Source organism: Topomyia yanbarensis, chromosome 1 (genome assembly GCF_030247195.1).
Source record: "Topomyia yanbarensis strain Yona2022 chromosome 1, ASM3024719v1, whole genome shotgun sequence".
Classification (NCBI taxonomy): Eukaryota; Metazoa; Arthropoda; class Insecta; order Diptera; family Culicidae; genus Topomyia; species Topomyia yanbarensis.
This window is the reverse complement of record NC_080670.1, coordinates 142,929,751-142,950,281: the sequence shown is the minus strand read 5'-3', so window position 1 is coordinate 142,950,281 and position 20,531 is coordinate 142,929,751. Positions and strand designations below refer to the sequence as shown.

The window sequence follows — 20,531 nt, the reverse complement described above, 5'->3', positions numbered from 1 at the left end:
GTAATTAAATGCGCAATAGAAAAAAGTGAATAGAGCTTCGCCTCTCTTCTGTGTATAGATTTCATACCACGGCCATCAGCGCAGTCCTCATCTCATAAACCCACACATGTGTGCAGCTGGATCCGAAACCATGAATGATTGCACGGGCCGTAACATTTTCCATATTGCCAAACTTTTCGTAAATTTTATCCGGATTGTAGCGGTGTTTGATCGGTGCGGTTACATTTGTAGTTTTAGGGGTTGGTGCTGGTGTTGTACCGTTGCTAATTTTTGCGATCTCGTCGTAGAAAAATTCTAGTATGGGTTTTTCACTCCTGGAAGAGAAATATTTGTGTTACTTAATATGCAGCACTACTATAGGTGAAGTTAGTTTAAAAAATAGGAGAAGTTAGTTTAAAAAATGGAAAGAAAACTTCTAAAATTTGGAGCGGTGGTCAGATATTTTCGTCCGCTTTTACTATCACCATTTTTATAAAGTGATTCATCAACACTGCTTTGAAATTAAGCGGCCTTGGCCTATTTTTTCCGAGATTTTTATTGCATTGTAGTCCTCAATTTATTATTTTCAAAATTGAACATATTTGTCGCATAGAATTTGAAATGTTCGTTGATTTCATGGAATTTGTAAGGTAAAACGTGCCTGCCAGGTTATACTAATCGAGCTGACATTTAAGTAGACTGAGCAAACGATTTTCTTTGTTTGTTTGATGTTTATTTGGCCAAGTAGGTAACTAATCCACAGAGCATGATATGCGCGAGGAATACGCATAGTCTAGTCTGAGTGCAAAGATGACTCTTGAACCACGTATGTACACGGCAACAAACTTTACCCGTTTTATGAATACAAATTGGCCATTTTCGGAAATTATTCGAGCTGTCAAAAAATGGGTACTTCATTGTTTCCAACAATGCTGCCGTGTTGTTTCGCTGCTCTGTTAAAAACGCGTTACTATTCGTGATTTCGGTCCCGTGAAGAATTGGTTGTGATATAGAAATGTAGCTGTACATCGTGATTGTCGATTCCCGGTATTAGCAACCCGTATAAATCCCGTAATATCGAGATCCCGAGGATTTTTGTGTGCAAATATCACCTCGAAGCAACAGCACCGGCAACGTATTGAAAGCGTCTATTATCTCACCGTGCAGCTTTGACCTACGATCGCACTTGTAAGATGGATATGGCATGCGGAAAATGTAATCGTACCGTTGAAAAGGCAAATTCAGTTATTTGTGACGGTTTTTGCAACGGCTGGCGTGTATTTCATAAGCAATGCACTGGCCTAACTGATGATGAGCTTCATGCTTGCACCAACTCCAACATTTTTGGATGTGTGATAGGTGTGTTGATGTGTTGGAAAACACCAGATTTCACAACTCAATAAGCTCGCTCGTTGCCGTGCACGCCAGTCATGAAAAGGAACGCGATAAGGAGATCGAAAATTTAAGGACCAGTATCGATCTGTTGAATGCGTCTGTAAGCAACTTTTTGGAAGCGACGAAACCTACTCAACAATATGAGCATGCTGTCAACGTTTCTACGCAAGATATAGTTGATCCTCTGTCCTCGACCATGAAAGAAGTTCCACTATCGAGTACCGATGATAGATTCAAGCTATTCTTGACAAATATCGGTAGCGACGTTAGCGAAGAACAGGTGTCAAATCTTGTGACCACATGTCTGGATGCTAAAATGCCAATACTAGTGAAAAAGCTTGTACCAGCGTGGCAGGATACTTCGGTTCTCGATTTCGTTTCATTCAAAGTTGAATTGGATTCAACTTTAAAAGGAAAAGCGTTATCTCCAAAAACATGACCTCGTGGTATACGGTTTCGAGAGTTTCGAAATAACAATCCCGCACTTCCTTGGATCCCACTTCAACATGGAAATACATAGGCTTGCATAAGAAACATGAGAAATGTAAAAAATGTTATGTTTTGTGTTGATTAATGTATTGCTACTTGTTATGTTTTAATGTATTGTAATATTGCTTAATATGAAAGAAGCGTGTGTGTGTTTGTATCTGAATTAATATTAATTAGTTGTAAGTAATTTCAATAAGACACCCAGTCAGTTGGAAAAATCAATAAAATAAAAATGAAAATGAAAAATGAAAACAATGGGTATTTTTATCCATTTCACAACCTTTCGATGAGGTAATGCCACTTTGTGTATTGATCATAATAATGGGTGAAAAAACCTTTAAGAATAATTTAAAGCGATTTGCGGACTATGGATCGTAGCGCAACCTGCAAATTATCGGCTCGTACCGGAACCCGTGGCGGAATGAGAACATGTCGGCAATGCTTCAACGGCAGGTTAAACAACTGATGATGCTGCAAATTGCGCCAGTTCTGAAAGGTTGAGTGCTCTAGAATATCCAGCCAACAAAAAAAAAATCTGTCCAGTGACAGCTTTTATTTAGATTTGTAGCTTTAGAATAGGATCCCTATCGAGATTCCTATACTTTTATGAGCGGAAAATAATGTGAAATGGATGTACATTCATTGAATGTTCATTTTTAAAATTCTCAAATAGATCTATTTTAAGTATTTTTCATACTGGGCGCGATTTTTATGAATGTGTATTTTTTAAGTATATTGTTGTAATTGTTTTGCGAATAAGAATGTGTAAAACATATTCACGTTGACGTACAACGTCTGTACTCATTAACAGGTATAAGCTCTTTACCCTTTAAGTGGGATATTCCACTTTTGTTAAAAATGTGTAGTTTTCTGCGCATTAGGGTGCTTACAGAGTGGCCGCGAGAAGCTGAGCAGGGGCTGGCACTGACATTAAAATGCGAGATGCGAGAAACCTGCTTGCAGCATATCAAATGGAACCTGTCAGAGTAAAAGCAGGCAGTCGGCGCCGATCCGCTCAGCTTTCACTCTGACATCATCCCTTTGGTTTGCAGCAAGCAGGTTTCTCGCATCTCGCATTCTAATGTCAGCATCAGCGCCAGCTCAGCTTCTCGCCGCCACTCTGTAAGCACCCTTATTCAGTACTTTATTTTATCAGTATAGGTTGAGAATTGGTAATTCACGAGTAGTATCGAATACCAATTTGTGACATGTTTAATCATGTTCATTATCATATTGTCCTCATTGTATTTAGTACAGGAGCGGATCCAGAAAATAATTTCGGAGGGAGTCCGAAATTTCGATTTTGAAATGTTCATTGTACAATACGTAATATGTAATACCCTCATTTAATTAAAATCAGTTTTGGTTGTCGAAGCTGGTTTGGAATAACTTTGAATTTAGAACAAATTTTAAAAGGAAACTATTTAAAAATTTCTCAAGAAGTTAAAATTTTTCGGGGGGATGGTACGGGACCCTCCCTTTGGATCCGCCACTGATTTAGTACTTTCATAAACTTTTGAGCTGTACCGTCCACCGTCCTACAATACTTTGTCGATACCACTGTTTATATTTCTGAAATCAATTATTTTATGTAGATTGTCGGTGATGAAGTACGCTCCGCTGCGAACCTACTCTTCATCAAACTGAACAGGGGGCATTTCGTCATTTATATCAAAAATTGACCTAATGATGTAACATTTGCTAATTGCGTTTAAGGGAGGGGATGGTGAGTAGGCGCTAAGACATTTCTTTTTTTGCAATACCTTAATGATTTACATTTTAAACAGTCTAATTCGTCTAGTTGTAAGTGGGCTGGACGTTGGTAATACATTGGTAAATATTTGTGAGATTTTATCTTGATAAAATACACTTTATTTCCACTTTGCAAAATTGCCTTCAAACTAATTGATAACTTTTTATTTCGATTTCACTATGGGATGTATAAAGCTCGACCGGTCTGTTTTAGTGTCGCAATAAGAAGAGCGACCGTAAAACTGATAATCTCTAAAACAATTGAAGCGATTACAAAGAGAAGGTGTTCGAAGGGATGAAGAGTTTTTCGTAGCGACGATTAGTTTCTCGGTAGCTCAAAGCTATAATTCAATTTTATTGTTAGGTTAGGTTAATTTCAGAATAGCGTAAATTTGCTTACATTTAGTCTTCTCCTTAGTTCAATTCCCTTAAAATAATGTAAATAACCAATATCTTTAAATCGACACCTATAAATTAAAGGTGTTTAAAGAAATATTTAACTATAATAATGAAATATTACAAATTTTATCTGCTCACAAATGATGTTAACCGCAATTTTCTGTTACACGTTGCTTCTATCGACTTGCTGTGTCACCTGGTCAGCTCCCGCCTCTTGTCCCAGTGTCACACTGCTGTCATTCGGCCCAAGGTTCTCAGTATACGCTAGGATCGGTGCAGTGATGCCATAACAGAAGGTGTGAAGGTCAAATCGATTATTCGTTCGGTTATTGATAACGCATATTCTCCCGCGTTCACGATACGTGTGGACCTAATTTCCACAGTTTAAATTTGAAAAAATAAATGTTAGGGTGAAAATGGTCAATGCTAACACAGTCTGCACGGTGTGTATAATAGAACAATATTATGACAAAAAAATAAGCATCGCTGAATTGTTCATTATTAGATGAAAGAAACTTTTACCTTTAATTTAAAACTAATTCGAAAATAATCCACCGAGGGATCCAGAACAAATTTTTTTAGTTCAAATCTAAATATCATGATTTATGAAACATACTATATTAGGCTGTACAAAAAAAATCAATGTGCGAAAAGTCATGGTGCTATATCGACCCTATAATGAAAGATAAGCACATTTTAAGCACTTTTGTAGAACAAATCAAGTTTCTAAAAAAATCATCTAGAGGTTCAACAAATGCGATTTATGAAAAATGGCCATTTTTGAGTAAAATGGTCGTATATAAGCGGTTTTCGTAATTTTTTTCGAAGTCCGATTATTTTTTAAATATTGTTTTTATTTTCCTGTAGACCTTGGAGAATAAATTCCATTTAAAAGTTTTTCACAAAAAGTGCTTATATCAATGATAGAACAAAACGATCAATGATTAAACAAATCGAAAACAATATTTTTAGTCAATTATGCAGAAAATTCTCACAAATTAATATTTTTCATTAAACAAAAGGCATGTATTGGGAAGTACTATTCATTACAAAAGTTTTCGTGAATAAATATTGTAAAAATTCGGTCGGGAGGCTGAGATATAGCATTTTTAGTAAATGCTTTCAAACCATGAAACTTTCTCACATTTTTTTAATTAATGAATATCTCAACCTTAACTTGATCAGTGTAGGCATTTTGGTTGTCAAATAAAAAGGATTTCTCTCCATATTACAAAATTTTTCTATATGTGGAATTTACTATCTTATTCTAAGGTAGTTATTGAGATATTTATGGATTTGTGCATGATCAACAACTTTTTCGAATAAGAAGTGATAACTTTAATGATGCTATAATCAGTATAACATTCACGATTGATTAGATTTATTTATTAATGTAAATGTATGATAAGTCTTGTAATAAAACACTCAAATATAATTTTAGGAACGTGTCCACTGGAAAACAGACAGAGAAAGGATGACCGGAACGGTGAGAATGAAGAAACTTCAGCTATTGTATTTCCGCCTTGGGGAGATGTTTGTAACGAGTTTCTCTACAACTTTGCTGAAAGAAGTATTTGTCTATCTGAATCATTGATGAATTTTTTTTCGTAACTCACTATTAGAAGAATTAATCATCAATCCGATAAGGCAGAAAGAAGGGGAGTTCTACTTCAAGAAACTTTCTTGAAGACACCATATTGCTAAAATCAACCGTTTTGACGCAATTTTAAAAACCCCTTTTTTGCTCTTTAGGACCACTGTGCGTTCCGGTCATTCTTTCTCTTTCTGTGTTCCAGTGGACACGTTCCTAAAAACCCCTAAAAAAGGTAAAAAACAAAGACTCACGTCGAAACAAGGAATATATACTCAAATTGAAACCATTTTATATGTTAACGAATACACATGGCATGATTGATTATTTTGGCCCCTTCTTCTTTTGGCGATAGTTCGCCAAATTGAATTGAAAAAATAAAAATGTTCGTCAACCTTTGGTGGATTACTTCCAAACAAGTCTTAAATTAACGGTAAAAACTTCTGCTATAGAATAGCGAAAGATTCAAATTTTTTGTAATAAGGTTATTTTATATACACACCGTAGTCTGTATTGATGGTCAAGTACATGACTATGTTTTGCATTTGGATATTTACCAAGTTTAGAACTATTAACACATATTTTTCTAAAAAGTACTGTTTAACTAAAGTGCACCAAAACATCTTTTCTGTTAATGCTTGCAAAGTAGTGTGAGGTCACAGATATATCTGGTCACTCATGTTTGCTAGTTATTTTATGCGGAAGTAACCTACTCTGGTATGACACAACTGAATGTTACGTTTCTCATTTAGCACCTATAGTGTGAATTGGGTTGTTTTGTGCATCGAGTTAGCAGTTATAGCCATGTTATAGATAACAACGGAAGCGCGTCGAAAGTAAAAGTGGTTTCCAATCAATTCATCTTTCGTTATGTAATATTTTAAAACAATATATGGTAATCAGGCATTGTAATTCTCACTCACTCACGCGAGAAGAAGCTTATCCGATATCCAAGTTTTCCGCGATAAGATGAGTCGCAAAATTCTCCGTCTTCATAAATAACGTGAGAATAATTTTTCCGATAGAATTTATCTGATTTTTTCCTTCTCGCCTTCTTGGAAATCAAGAAAACTGTCAAAATATACGCTTCATTTCCAATAAAAGCACCAAAGAAGTACGATAGACTTTTTTTCGTGTTTGGAATAGCGGCAACAAGGCAGCGAGCGCAAAAAGGATACCGTGATAAACTCATGCGCTCATTCTCCGGCGGTTTTATTTATCCGGAGAAATAACTTGTTGTATTTTACGTAGAAGTTGTGTGAGTGATAATAGCTTTTTGTGTGAAAATGTGAGTTTTTATTGTCGAAGTAGCAAACTATCCGAATGCCCATATCAGTGATAAATACACCTGATGGTAATGAACCCTGTTTCTATTGTCGCACTACCCATTTGAAGCCGTTGGTTAGAGCAGCATTTGCCATCTTTGCTCAACGAATTGGCTTAAATGGTAAGGCGATAATTGAGGCACTCGATTCGAGTTTTCGTTGCGCTCAAACACGAGCATTTCATTGTTTTTAGGCTAATTGTTATGTTGGTTCTTAAGATAAACATGCTGATACAATTTCATATCTATATGTAACTGCATTATTACTGGATTGTCCTTAGTAGGTTCGGGTTTGCTTTTCTGTTCTTAAAATTCGTTTCGATTATTTGTAAGCGAGCCCGGGGTTAGTTGGCGGAATCCCTTTTTCTCAGTTTCTATTAGACATAAAGCGCTGTCTCTCGTTGTGAACCTCAAGTAATGTGGAACGCATTATCCAATCTGTTTTGTTGCAAAACAATTTGTTTTGTAGAAGCTGTGGGAATTATTGTGTTTTTGAACATGCTTGGCAAAATTTTCTTAATTTTAATTTAATTTTAAGGTGGTTTTCAATCTATTCCCCGAATGATTATATTTTTCGATAGTGCGTGAAAAGAGCTTACAGTATTCGTATAGATATTACACCTTTCCATACACAATAGTAACTTTTTAAATCCTTTTTTATAAAATTTGCGGTTGGGGTAAATTGGCGGTCACGCACACGGGGCAAGTTGGCGGTACTATTTACAGTGAAAACATAGTCATCACATATTTTCATTTCTGGAATTCACTCCAAAATAAGATAAACTTTTTCTTGTGTCTCTCGTCAATGCTGGGTACAATTATTTCGGCCAATCGGCTGAAGAATTTCGAAAATTTGCTTTTGAATATGGAGTACGCGTCGAAGGCAAAATGACGGGGTATTGAGACTGAAATATAATGGAAAGTGTCGAATAACATACAGTTTTATTGAAAAGCAATCGGCACATTTCATAAGGACCACTGATATAATCGAATTTCCATTTGATTGCTTATTTTCTGGCATTCCGCCAACTTACCCCATACATACCCCGGGGCTGGGGTAAGTTGGCGGCTTTTCCGCGTCACATATTTTTGTCTCTAGAAATGAAGACAACGTATCAATCATTTTCATAAAATTCAGAGATGTTGCCAACAATCTACCCTTTCATGCAACGTGTTCTATTTTGCAAGATCTACCAAAATCAAAGCGGTAAAAATTGAAAACTGAAAACACCGCCAACTAACCCCGGTCTCCGCTATGCTATCTATGTTCTAGATATCGTTTGTTTATATATTTTGTATTAAATGTAGTTTGTATTAAATTTATTGAAGAATTTATAGATTTTATTTGCACAGCATTAATAATAATTTGATTGTCCATATTTTTAAAAAAATTTCGCTTTACCATTTATTCCATAGGTGTTTGGGGTTTCACGTGCTGATGTCCCACGCTGAATTGATCATTTCTCTCAGCTCTCCGACTGCCACATATTATAAAAAGCATCCCTAATAAAAATAAATTATACACGAACTTTAACCCATGTATTCCAACGATTCCACATATTCTTTGGATGATTCTCTGAACAGATTGTTAGGCTCTTGGATCATAAGATATTTATTAGGGATCGCTGAACATAATGGAGTACACGCATTAGGCACAGCCTGGTGGGTCTATTCCAATATCATCTGTGCATAGTCGAGTAATCAACCTCTACGCACCTACCCGTTCTCTTCGCCCTCGAGCCCTGCTGCATTCTGAAATGCGCAGCACTAAATGCGCTACCAATAGTCCAATTTTAGCAATGAGTCGTCGCTTCAACGAGTTTGCTGAAATTTTTGACTTCGTCATGAACTCTTCGCAGTTTCGTCGTCGTGTATTGTCACTATTTTAATTATGTTTAGTTTACCTTAGTTTAGTACAGTTTATTAAGACAAATTGTCAGTTGGACTTTTTATACAAATATAAACAACCCTTAACCTCCTTAAGGGCTTTGTCGAAAACACCATCTTCACAAGTTGATAGACTTTTAAAATATATCATAATCTACCGTGTGTTGAAAGCTTGTTTGTTCACTGGCGGTATAGTGATAGTATCGCAAACTAATCAGTCACCATCGGGTAGTTCTTGACCTCTCGTGCAACCTTACTGCAGACAATATCCATCTACATAATCAAAATATTGAAATAAAGGATTAAAAATCTCTTGAAAATTTGTATTCGCACTAGCGACGCCTGGTGGGTTCAATTCAAGTCCTTGTTTACATCATCCAGAAGCTCTTCTCCTCTTGTAAATCCACAGCCCGAATTAGTCGAAATCCCGCAAACTATGGGATTCGTACTACGCGTATTTATTCTTCAGGCGCCAGTTAATCGTGTAATAGGAGACCCGGCAATAATACCGAAGTCGATAGTCTTTTAAGCAAATCATCCCAATTCTGCATAGGAAGTTAGGTAGATTTGCAGTCCGAAATTCAAAAAAAAATCTATACGGACCTAATAGCACTTTTGCACATACAACATTGTACAGTTTAATGTATCTGGATAACGTCATTATTTGTGTTCTGGTTAAATAAGCGTCGATTCCGATTAAAGTTGATGTCTTGAAAAAAATAGGATGTGTGCGAACTTACAAATAAAATCGTTGGAACTAACATAATCAGTTCGTTGAACCTTCCTTCGTTTTTTTTCTAACATCAAATAGCCTCTACGCACTTCTAGAAATCTATTCCCGCAGATGTTTTTTGAAATTATCTATACTGGGCTCGGTGCATTTTAGACTTGGTTCGCATGGAGTGTTGAACTATTATCTTCACTGAGTTATTACGGTAAGAAAATTCAGCTGTTTGTCAAAAAAAAAATGTACAAGTTTTCCATACAACCTATAGGTGAGTGGCATTATCCTTTGCCGTTTCAATGGCACCGTGGCGTGTATAATTTACCGATTTCAATAACGGCAAGCACTCAAGCCAATCTGAATTTCCACTGTTTTCTTGCCCAAGCAACCACACACCCCTCGCACCTATAAGTCTATTTGTTAGGGGGCTAATTTGCAGTGTGATCTCTCCAAGGCAGCAAACCGCGTCGGGCGGCATGCTTCACCTGATGCACGACGACCGATTCGACGTGTTAGGCAAGAGACAAAACGGTGATGAACTGCTATCCAGTCGAGTGCTCTCGCTTGAGGCACTGACCTTCGTCACTGATCGAGGAAAACGACTTCTCGTAGTTTAGTGAAATCGTTCGGCTAAATATTGGTAAATATCTCACCTGTGCTTTGCCGAATACACGAAGAATTTTGTATTGATTTCCTCCGGCGGCGATGGAAGCATCTCCAGATATGCGGTTTCTTCGAAGCAGCCAAGATCTCCATAGCAGGCAACTTTGTCAGCTCGTTTTTTCCTGTAATTAAAGAGTACATGATTTATTAATAAATAAACCTTTAACATTTCTGAATGTGTGAATGTTGTCACCAGTATGAGAAAGATGGCTATATCATGTTGATACGATTTCTCGAAATTTGAAGAAACGCTCGGTGTTCCTTCATAAAGGATTTGATCTAGTATCAATCAATATTTATTAGTCTAATTCAAAAGTTCATATTAAAGCGAAACAATAAAATATCTCGAAACTGTGTATGAAATCACGAGGTATTTTAGAATTATTATGCGACTGTCATGAATGGGGTGTTCTTGAAAAACGAAACAAGTAGGGGAGCCTGGGGCTAGTTGGCGGTTGGGGTAAGTTGGCGGAATCCCTTTTTCTTTGTTTCTATTAAACATATAGCGCTGCTTCTTCTTGTGTACCTCAAGTTATGTGAAACCCGTTATCCAATGTGATTTTGTTGCAAAACGATTTGTTTGGTGGAAGTTGTGGGTAATATTGTGTTTTCGAGCAAACCAAGTAAATTTTCTAAATTTTAAATACTTTGATTATATTTTTCGATAGCGCGTGAAAAGAGCTTTCAGTATCCACAAACAAAAGTTATTTTTTAAATAGTTTTTAATAAAATATGCGGTTGGGGTAAGTGCTGCACGCGGGGCAAGTTGGCGGTACTATTTACAGTGCAAAAAAGTCATCAAAAAATTTATTTCTGGAATTCACTCCAAAGTAAGAAAATCTTTTTCTTGTGTATCTTGCCAATGTAGAAGACATTTATTCCGGCCAATTGCATGAACAATTTCGAAAATTTGCTTTTGAATAGGGAGTACGCGTCAAAGTCAAAATGCCGGGGTATTGAAACTGAAATATAATAGCAAATGTCGGTTAATATACAGTTTTCTCGAAAAGACATTCAGCACGTTCCATAAGGACCCTTGAAGTAATTGAATCTCCATTTGATTGCTTAGTTTTTGGCGTATACTTAGATACCGCCAACTTACCCCGGCCCCGGTCTCCCTTACATTCACAACAATATATTAGCACTCAATCAATTGTGGGGTAAATTATTAACGAAATGGTGCGATATCCTACCCGATAGTTATAGTTATTGCATTGATCCTAACGATGCGATTTTGAACACCAAACATCAGTTTTTAATACTCCCTAACCACTTGATAATTTAATTCAACTGGTGAAATTTATATATTTATCAAACTAGTTCATGCATTGCTGATCTCGTGTAAATATTGCATAGGAACCAGGAATTCTTTTTTTCATATTTATTCCAAAGCTTCATAAAACCTTTGTTGCGGCAGATCGTGCTTGGTACAGCGTAATTTTTTTTGTTAAATTTACTACAAGTGAAAGACTACACGTTCGATTACAATAACCTTCGAAGTTTTATATATGCACTGGTTAACTGATTCTCCGAAGCACTGCTTTAGTACAACATTTCAGTGGAGAGCAAGACCTTCTATTTCGACAGGCATCGCAGATTTTTGAATGCGTATAAGACAATTGTACTACGAACAAACAATTTCAAACAAAAATCTGTTGTTGATTTGAAATAACTCTAGTTTTATATAGTAGCTAACCGGATAATACGAATTATGGAAAAAAAATCCATGTGACACCTTTATTCTCACCTGTTTCTTGTCAGTGTACTTCTCCACTCAGCAATAGATTTTTGTGCAGCCTCGTAGTGCTTGCGTTCCTCCAAAAGATCGTTAATGAACAAGTTGTTCTCGAGTGCTGCAAATAGGAAATGAGATATCAAACATCAAGTAAATGTTGGCGTCCTACTTTATTTTAAAAATGAATAATTTATGCAAGCAAGTGAGAGAACGAGCTAGAGACTTTACAGGTCGCAAATGAATACGAAGGTGAACTACTCTCAGTGGGGCCAATCAATGACATACTAACAACTAGTCGTGCTCTAGTTTATACGTTTTGATATAGTTTGATTCGAACAGATATATATATTAACTTCAATATTATATTGTTGTTGTTTTTGCATTTTTCTCAAATGTTACGTTTGTCTGTTGCAATATGGCTGCTATATAGTTAGGGTGGGTGACCTATAGTTGAGTTGTATCAATAGTTGCAGTAGTGGGTTATAGGGTAATTATGATACTAGTCGTCACAAAATATTTTTTTATTAATTAGTCACGCTAATTTCTTGCGATAATAACACTGTTATCGTTCAAATTCGCTCAAATAACTATTGAAAAAATTGTTTTTATTCATCGTTTGAGTTATACGTCCCATGAGAAATCAATGGGATTTGCAACAATGTGAATTGAAATTAGCAATTGCACTATTTTTTGTGCATCCCAAGTAACAATTTAGGTTTTATGATACTCTTGAGGTCACTCTTAAAACTTTGATTGCACACTACAGCTATAAAACTTCAGAAGTTACTTGGGATGTGTTCCTAGTGGTACAAGCGCACAGTGGCACCTCTTCATACAAAGTTGTGACAAAATTATTGGTTTATATGGCTAAAAATTGAGTGTGTAACTAATTTTGGGTCGCTGAATTCATTTCTGCTATCAGTTTTGAGATTCCATAATTTTACGACAATTTTTATGTGAACCAATTTAAAGGTAGTGGTCGTTACAGGGTTAATCTGCTCGTCAATATTACATGTGATAGCAGCAATGGTTTCCAAAACTAGTAAAAATCAGTAATATTTCAACAATAAGAAGTTGTTTATGTAACTAATTGTTCGGTGTTCAGACAGACCGCACTAAGTGACATTGTATCACAGAGAACAGACATATATGTTAGAACAAACTTTCCCGAAAAACCTGTGTAAACATTTAAATGAAAATACGTTGAAAATCACCATCGCATACAGGTTCGCAAGCGTGAATCACCACTGTATCCAAGTTTGCACACAAGTCCCGTATAGCGATTGCTGGCCGACCGAAATGCCGAATAGTGGCAAATTGCTACTCGCTGTTGTCATTTCAAAGCGACAGTTTTATTTCTTACACAAGTTCAAATCTTTACTTGTATGTCAGTTCTCAGTGATTGTATTGATTTTAAGAAAATCGAGTTTAAAGTTTGAAGTCGAAGTCGAAGATAGCTAATTGAATTTTTTATTCAGTGCTATCATTGTCTAATTTTTTAGGATTTTGCGACTTAGTCCATTCTGACTTAACATCGACCAATATGTATGAAGATTTATGAGCTAAAGGGCGTCTCCATACGGATATTTTAAAAATATGGATGTACAAAAATGTGGCTCGTAAATGCACAGGGTGAGGCTTGTTTATCATGAAACAACACTAAATTTTGAGTCATATTGATATGTGATACATGGGAGACAATCTTAAAAATTGTAAAGCGCATAAATTTAAATTACTGATATTACAAGAAATTTCTCAATGGCTTTTTCTTGATTCAGAACAAACGTAAATGATTTCTGCACAAAAAGCTCAAATCTATAGTTTAATACAATCATTCTTCTTTCGGGTGAGCTTAAAGCCTTGTAATTCTTAACCCTACAACGGTTTCGTGACTTTTTCTATACGTAAACGGTTTTGTTGGGTACATTCGTACCCCAGCCCTAAAATCGCTCTAATATGCATAATTTTTATTGAAATTATTTTTAAATTGGATAGTTTGATTCTAAAACCATCCTAAAGAAGCCTGTTCAAAAATATTTGTGTTTTGTCGATTTTATTATGTAATATCACCATTTGAATTTCGAAGGTATGAAACATTCATATGAATTCATTCAAACAGAAATTTTCGACATCACTTGCTTCAACACCATGTTGAACATTAATTTTTCATCCGATTATCGAAAAGTCATGAGATAATTTTATTCAAACTTTGAGAAGAACAGTATACATATTCATGAAATAATTACAAGACGTTCATTTTTGGGGTTCGTCACGTCGCACAGAGGAGTAACTACAACAAATTCTTGGCCAATAACCAAAACAAATTTTTTTCGAAATTTTATTTGGTTTATAGTTTTTTTAGATACCTAAAAGCATACTGCATATTGTGGCAATATAACAAGTATGCGAAAAATTGCTAAAGAATTTTTGCATGGATGCAACACTATTTTGCATCCATGCAAAAATTCTTTAGCAATTTTAAGGGTTTTCAATCATTTTTTATTATATATCCCACAAAATCGCTTTCAAATGATGATGACTGCATTAAACAAGACAATATTATAACAAACGTAATTGAACACAACTATTTGTATAACCTCAGCCTAAAAATAACCGAAAATAGTAGTGTTTCTGTGTATTGGGCCAGCTTTAAAAACACCTTTTTTAAACAATTTATTCCAAGTTTGAATGATAAAAAAGTTACATTATACGGCAAGATCCGGCAAAGTTGCTGAAACAACATTACAAAACAAGATTCCGGCTGTAGGGTCAAATACTATGTTTGGCAAAGTGAATCTTTATGAATATGTGCACAGGTATCCCTTTTTTCTCCCTTTTCCACTGACCAACTGTTCATGCAGCGGGAAAAACAAATGTATTCACAAAGATCACCTCGAAAATACTAGTATTCGGAAGGATCTAGAAAATTGACCCCTTCACTGGTAGGTGGATAGATGCCAAATAGTCCCAAAAACCAGTTATTTTCTATTTTTAGTTCATATTAAGGCATAATAACAGCAATAGCCGCAATAAAAGGTTTTGGCCAGGATTCGACCCCAGTTACTCCTCTGTGCGTTGTGCCGCTGTGAAGCGGTTTAAAATTGTACATAAATTGGTTAATAAGCAATCATTATATTTGTTCTATGAAACATGGTTCGAAAGCTTTCGTTCAATATGTTAACATCGCCCGTAGATCTTTTCATCGCATTTTTTGACGTGGAACTACGTCTTTGTTGTCGATATGGGGGTGCACTTTGCAAAATGGTATGTCACAAAAAGTGGTCCAATTTTAAACGCATATAATTCAGCCATCTCACGATAAATTTTCATTTTTTTTGCGCATATCGCCCCAAAATACTTATAAGAATAGATTCCAATAGATAAATTCAAAAATTTTTGATATCATGGCTTTAAAAATATAAATACTGTACAAGCTAGTCAAAATATCGCGCATTTACACACAGAAAATAGCGCTTCCCAAGTCTGGCACGACAGATTTGTGTAACTAGCGCGCTATGCTTCTATGAATGACGTCAGCATCGACTATTTAAAGAACGGATTTGGCCGGACAAGCTCAGTTGCCTGTTGAACGGCAGGCGGAGCAGATCACTGCGCTGTGTGTTTTCGCAGCCAGAATAGCTGAATCCGATACACTGGCTGTTGAGGTACGCTACCCAGTGCTGTCCAACACGCGACTGAGATTGTCCGTTCAAACATTATGCTTTCTTTTGTGTTGTGCTCGTTTCCAGCACACTTTTATGTACAATCTCGAACACAATTATTCGTACACAAAATCGTTTGTGCATTCGAGCTTCATTTGCAAACACGGTTAACATAGTGTCGTGGTACTAGTTGTCTCTTTCGCTCTACCCATCATCATCAGCGTTGACTCATTTTGCTTTGTGCGCTTGGGTTCAATGTGTGAGGCGAATGTGTAGGTAGGTATATCTAATTTGTTACTAAATTGTTAGCGTATGCATGCGTAACCTGCATGATTGCAATATGTGTTTTCGTTGCGCAAAGACGACGCGGATCCATGGAAAGCACAACGAAACTTTATTATTTACGTTCGATCAATTCATTGATTTATTTCCACTTCACGTGATTCATTTCCATTCAGCCTATCCTATTTTAATTCTGCTAATAGGTACATACTGCAAAGCCTGCTAATAGGTACATACTACTGCCACTCGAAAAACCGTTGCAAAAACACACCTAAGTCCGATTTCGATTCTTGTATATTTATAGTTGTGATATATGATTAAGACCACTGCATCCGCTACATTTGTATGCGTACTTTAGGAAAGTTACAATAAAGGCAAAATATAACTAGAAATCTTGGTCTATACATGAAATGTGATTATATGTCTAAAATTTGATTTTTCTTTCTCGCTGATCTTGTGCTATAAAGATTTAGTTCCAGATATTAGTTCGGTTACGGTTTTACATTTCTTATAAAAGAAATGTATAGAATTCGCTCAAACTTTCAAGATTTTTTCCGAGGCCCGGAGGGCCGAGTCTTATATACCAATCGACTCAGCTCGACGATTTGTTTTTGATTCTGATGTTTAGTTTTCAAGATATGAATGTTTGAATGCGCAAAAATTGCGTTTTTCGCAGTTTTTTAAATTATCTGCCGAAATTGACAACATAGATTAACAATTTATATGTTTTTAGACAGCTTTAACGAATACTTTTCGAACAAGCTATAGATTGTTAAAATCGAACTATTTTCAAAAGAGATATTTAACATTAAAGGCGGACGAAAGATTTCTATCATTTCCCATTGCCAGAAATATGACCAAAAACATGTAATCTATTATTAACGCCAAAACGGCTTATTTTAGGTCAATAGTATCTTCGGAGAATTTAATGGAGGCAATATGCCCTTTCTTTTGGTATTGTGCTTTTGCTGATTAATCCCCCTATGAGTGAGATATTTTCACAAATTTTCTTGGAAGTGATTATATCGAAATGATATCTTCAGCAAATTTGTAGCTCTTACTTTTGCGAATAACTTTACCAAAGACTTTAAATATCTATTTTGAATACTTTAAAAGTTATGGCTTGTTGTTTGTTGATTACTCTTTGTCGCCTATTTATTGTTCAATATAGTAATAATCCATTGAAATAAGCTAAACATTATTTCAATAAAACGAATTTTGTATTTCATTTTACTATCTACAACCGCTAGAAATAATCACCGAACACTTCCAAGTTGTCTGGAAGGAACTTGATAACTTATCAGTACTAAAATGTGCATTTGTGCGAACCTTCTGACTGCAATATTTCTAACTTATAACCATCGGATCGATCTGAAACATATCGGAAAATAAAAAGCGAAATAAATAACTCCAAGCAACGGCGTAGCCAAGAGAAGGTTTTGGGGTTTAACACCGTACAACACCCCCCCCCCCCACAACACCCAAAAAAAATATTGGATTGAAGTTGAAAATTTATTGATGCAGACTGATTTAATTCAATATTACAATAACAATTATCTGATCCGTGGATTGATAACCTGTTGTTGTTAACATCATGAGGACTTTTGATAAATTGTCGGAATGGGGTCCTGATATGTAACTGATCTATTGGTTTTGATTTCACAGTTGTCTAATTGCATCAATATCAAATTCCTGCCTGAAAACATTCCAATAGAAAATTCCAGAGTTCTGTAATCAATCATAATCCTCAGATTTATTTTCAAATTGATCTCGTTTTTTTTAGAAATGTATTGTAATAAGGGTCTTTATTTAATAGGAAGCGAAGTTAAAATTGATTTAATGTCTATGAAACATAGAACTGCTCACCAAAAAAATGCATAACTTTCAACATGCCAAAAATGTTTTTGCCTTTCTCATTCACTCTAAAATTCGTCAATCTAATCCCGACCCGGAGGACCGAGTGTCATATGCCAATCGACTGAGTTCGTCGAGATCGGAAAATGTCTGTGTGTATGTGGAAAAAAATGTGACCTCAGTTTCTCAGAGATGGCTGGACCGATTTGCACAAAGTTAGTCTCAAATGAAAGGTACAACCTTGCCATTGGCTGCTATTTTATTGATTGGACTTCCGGTTCCGGGGTTACGAGTTGAAGAGTGCAATCACACAGCAAATTCCCATATAAACTGAAATGAAAAATTTTCAAAATCAAATTTGTATTTTTGAGGCCAAATGATTTTAAAATGCATGAAACATTGAGATGTTTGACAAAAATTGACTTTTTTGGACTTTGGTAATTTTTGCCTTTCTCATATAGAAAGGATATGCAATCACTCTAAAAATCGTCAATCATACCGGCCCGGAGGGAGTATGCAGTGAGGGGTTGCTACTTTAAAATTAAAACTAGTTTAAAATTTCTTAACAAGTTGAAAATTTTCGGCAGGACCCGGACCTCCCAGATCTTTCTCCATGATCCGTCGCTGGTTTCAAGCGATGTTTCAGTATCACAGTATGTTGATTCATTGTATGTATGTGCAAATCGTACTGAACATGTAATATTCATTTCCACCATTGTATTGAACATAACCAGCCATGGAATCTTAGTCTATACAAATGAGACAAGCACAATTGCACCACTAGGTGGATTAAAACAGGTTTTTATTTTGGGAATGCGTCGAGTTGAGACGAAAACGTAATATGGTTAATACCGAGGATAACACTTTCCGAATGTAGAGAGAAATTTATGAAAAATGACGATTTCAATTCGACTCTAGCAGGTTCTGATCGATTTTGATGAGCATTTGATTTTTGTTGTATGACCAATTATATGAATAGGTCAAATGTTTAAAAACAGTAATTTAAGGTCAAGATAGCATCATTTTGAAACCGCCAATTTCGGAGGTTTAGTATCTTCGATGAGTTTTACAAACGTTAAAAACAGCGCATCATTTGATAAAATAATTTTGACGGTATATCGTCCAAGAAGTATTTATGGTGAATTTTCTCAGGTTAATATTCATGACTACAATAAAGTCTCAACAAATTCGGTAAAGACACGAACTCTGTTACTATTTTCTGAAAAAATAATTCTGCATAATTTTAAAACTTCAAAAATTACGGTTTCGGAATTATGCCGTTTGGACAGTATGATCGATTTTCACCAAACCGAATTTCTGGCTACGCCGCTGACTTCAAGTAAGTAGAAACAAAGTCGTTCTACACTCGTTCACAAGAAACTTCTTCGAATGCTGAATATCTATTATAATACATTGAAACCCCGATTTTATCAGCCAAATATGAACATATGTTTGAAGGGCACTAGCAGATGAACAAGACTGAATTGAAGTAAATCCTTTCTTGAGCATGTTTTCCTTATCATGAAGATGGAAATATGCAAAAATAAAAAGTTCATCATAATCAGAAATAGTTATCAGACTACATCAAGGGACGGGAAGAATATTTTAACAGCTTCAGTTTATTATAAAGAAAAAAAAATTGCCCGATTTAGTCAATGTCCCCATTTTGTCAGCCTAAAATACACCATGACATTGATAAAAATGGGTCTTTATTGCATGTATTATTCACTGTGTTTCACATTAATAGGTACATTTCATTTTTGGGGATTTTTTTATTGCATCGAACTACAACAATTTTTAGGTAGCTTTCAAGGGGTTATTTTATAGACTTCTTCCAAAATTTGGCGAACCTATTCCAATTCGTATACCAATTAATTGGTATATTTAAGGGTTTATATGTTGCAGATAGAGAAAATGCTGAAATTTTCAGCTTTTTTCCCACACAATATTACGAAAGCTTATTAAACAATTTTTCTCAAAAAGTTTGTGAAAATTATAAGCTATTTGAATTTTTTTAATAATTTAATTTTTTATTTAACCGTGATTTTTTAATAAATAGTGACCATCGCTTCACAACGTAGTCTATTTTTCATGGCTTGCGATGAGCACGATCTCTCGAATTGCTGAACTGAAAATTATGGAATAGAAATAAATTTTAGTATTCTTTACAGATTTAACTCGCCGCGTAGATAGCTCTGAATTAGACCCGCTGGTGCCCCAAGACGATTTCGCTAGATTTTCAGAGCACTGTGCACCCAGTGCATTAACGCAAGTGACGGAAGGTTATCGAAAAGATTCGTGAAAATGAAAATTCCAGTAATGATGATGATTTTCCCTAATGGTTCGTTTTCGAAAGGTTTTTATTTGTTCTTTGGCATTAGGATTAGCGATAATAATTCAAATCAAGGATACTACTGGGAAGTCACCTTTAGAAAAAGTCGATGTCGAAGTAAAATTTGGAACTATGCACGCATGCACTTCAGAGATAGCGTGATATCAGAAGCTGCGATTTCCTTTCAACGTTTTTTTTGTGAAAAGAGCGATACTTACAAATGTAAACATATGGCTTTTTTCATACATGCAAATGAGGGCTTTGAAACGCAACAAATTAACCTAAAAATTTTGATTTTACTATATTGCTCTCTTAAACTACAGCAAAAAATACAACGGGCGAAACTGTATTTTTGTTTGTTTATTTAAAATTTCACCCTCCACGCTCCATGCAAACAAAAGGGCGATACTTTTTTGCTAACAGTTTAGAGGCGAAACTGTTATTTTTGTATGTTTTTTTTAAG

The 20,531-nt window shown here is 35.5% G+C and overlaps 1 protein-coding gene across 1 annotated transcript in view; it reads right to left on the bottom strand.

Moving 5' to 3' along the window:
• Positions 1 to 20,531, bottom strand: part of LOC131696429 (uncharacterized) — a 109,936-nt gene that overhangs the window by 8,895 nt on the left and 80,510 nt on the right. The window contains exons 3-5 of the mRNA XM_058984970.1: positions 11,951 to 12,056; positions 10,194 to 10,325; positions 68 to 314 (exon numbers count right to left, since the gene is read on the bottom strand). Coding sequence (XP_058840953.1) covers positions 68 to 314; positions 10,194 to 10,325; positions 11,951 to 12,056 — 485 coding nt within the window. The remainder of the gene's footprint in view (positions 1 to 67; positions 315 to 10,193; positions 10,326 to 11,950; positions 12,057 to 20,531) is intronic.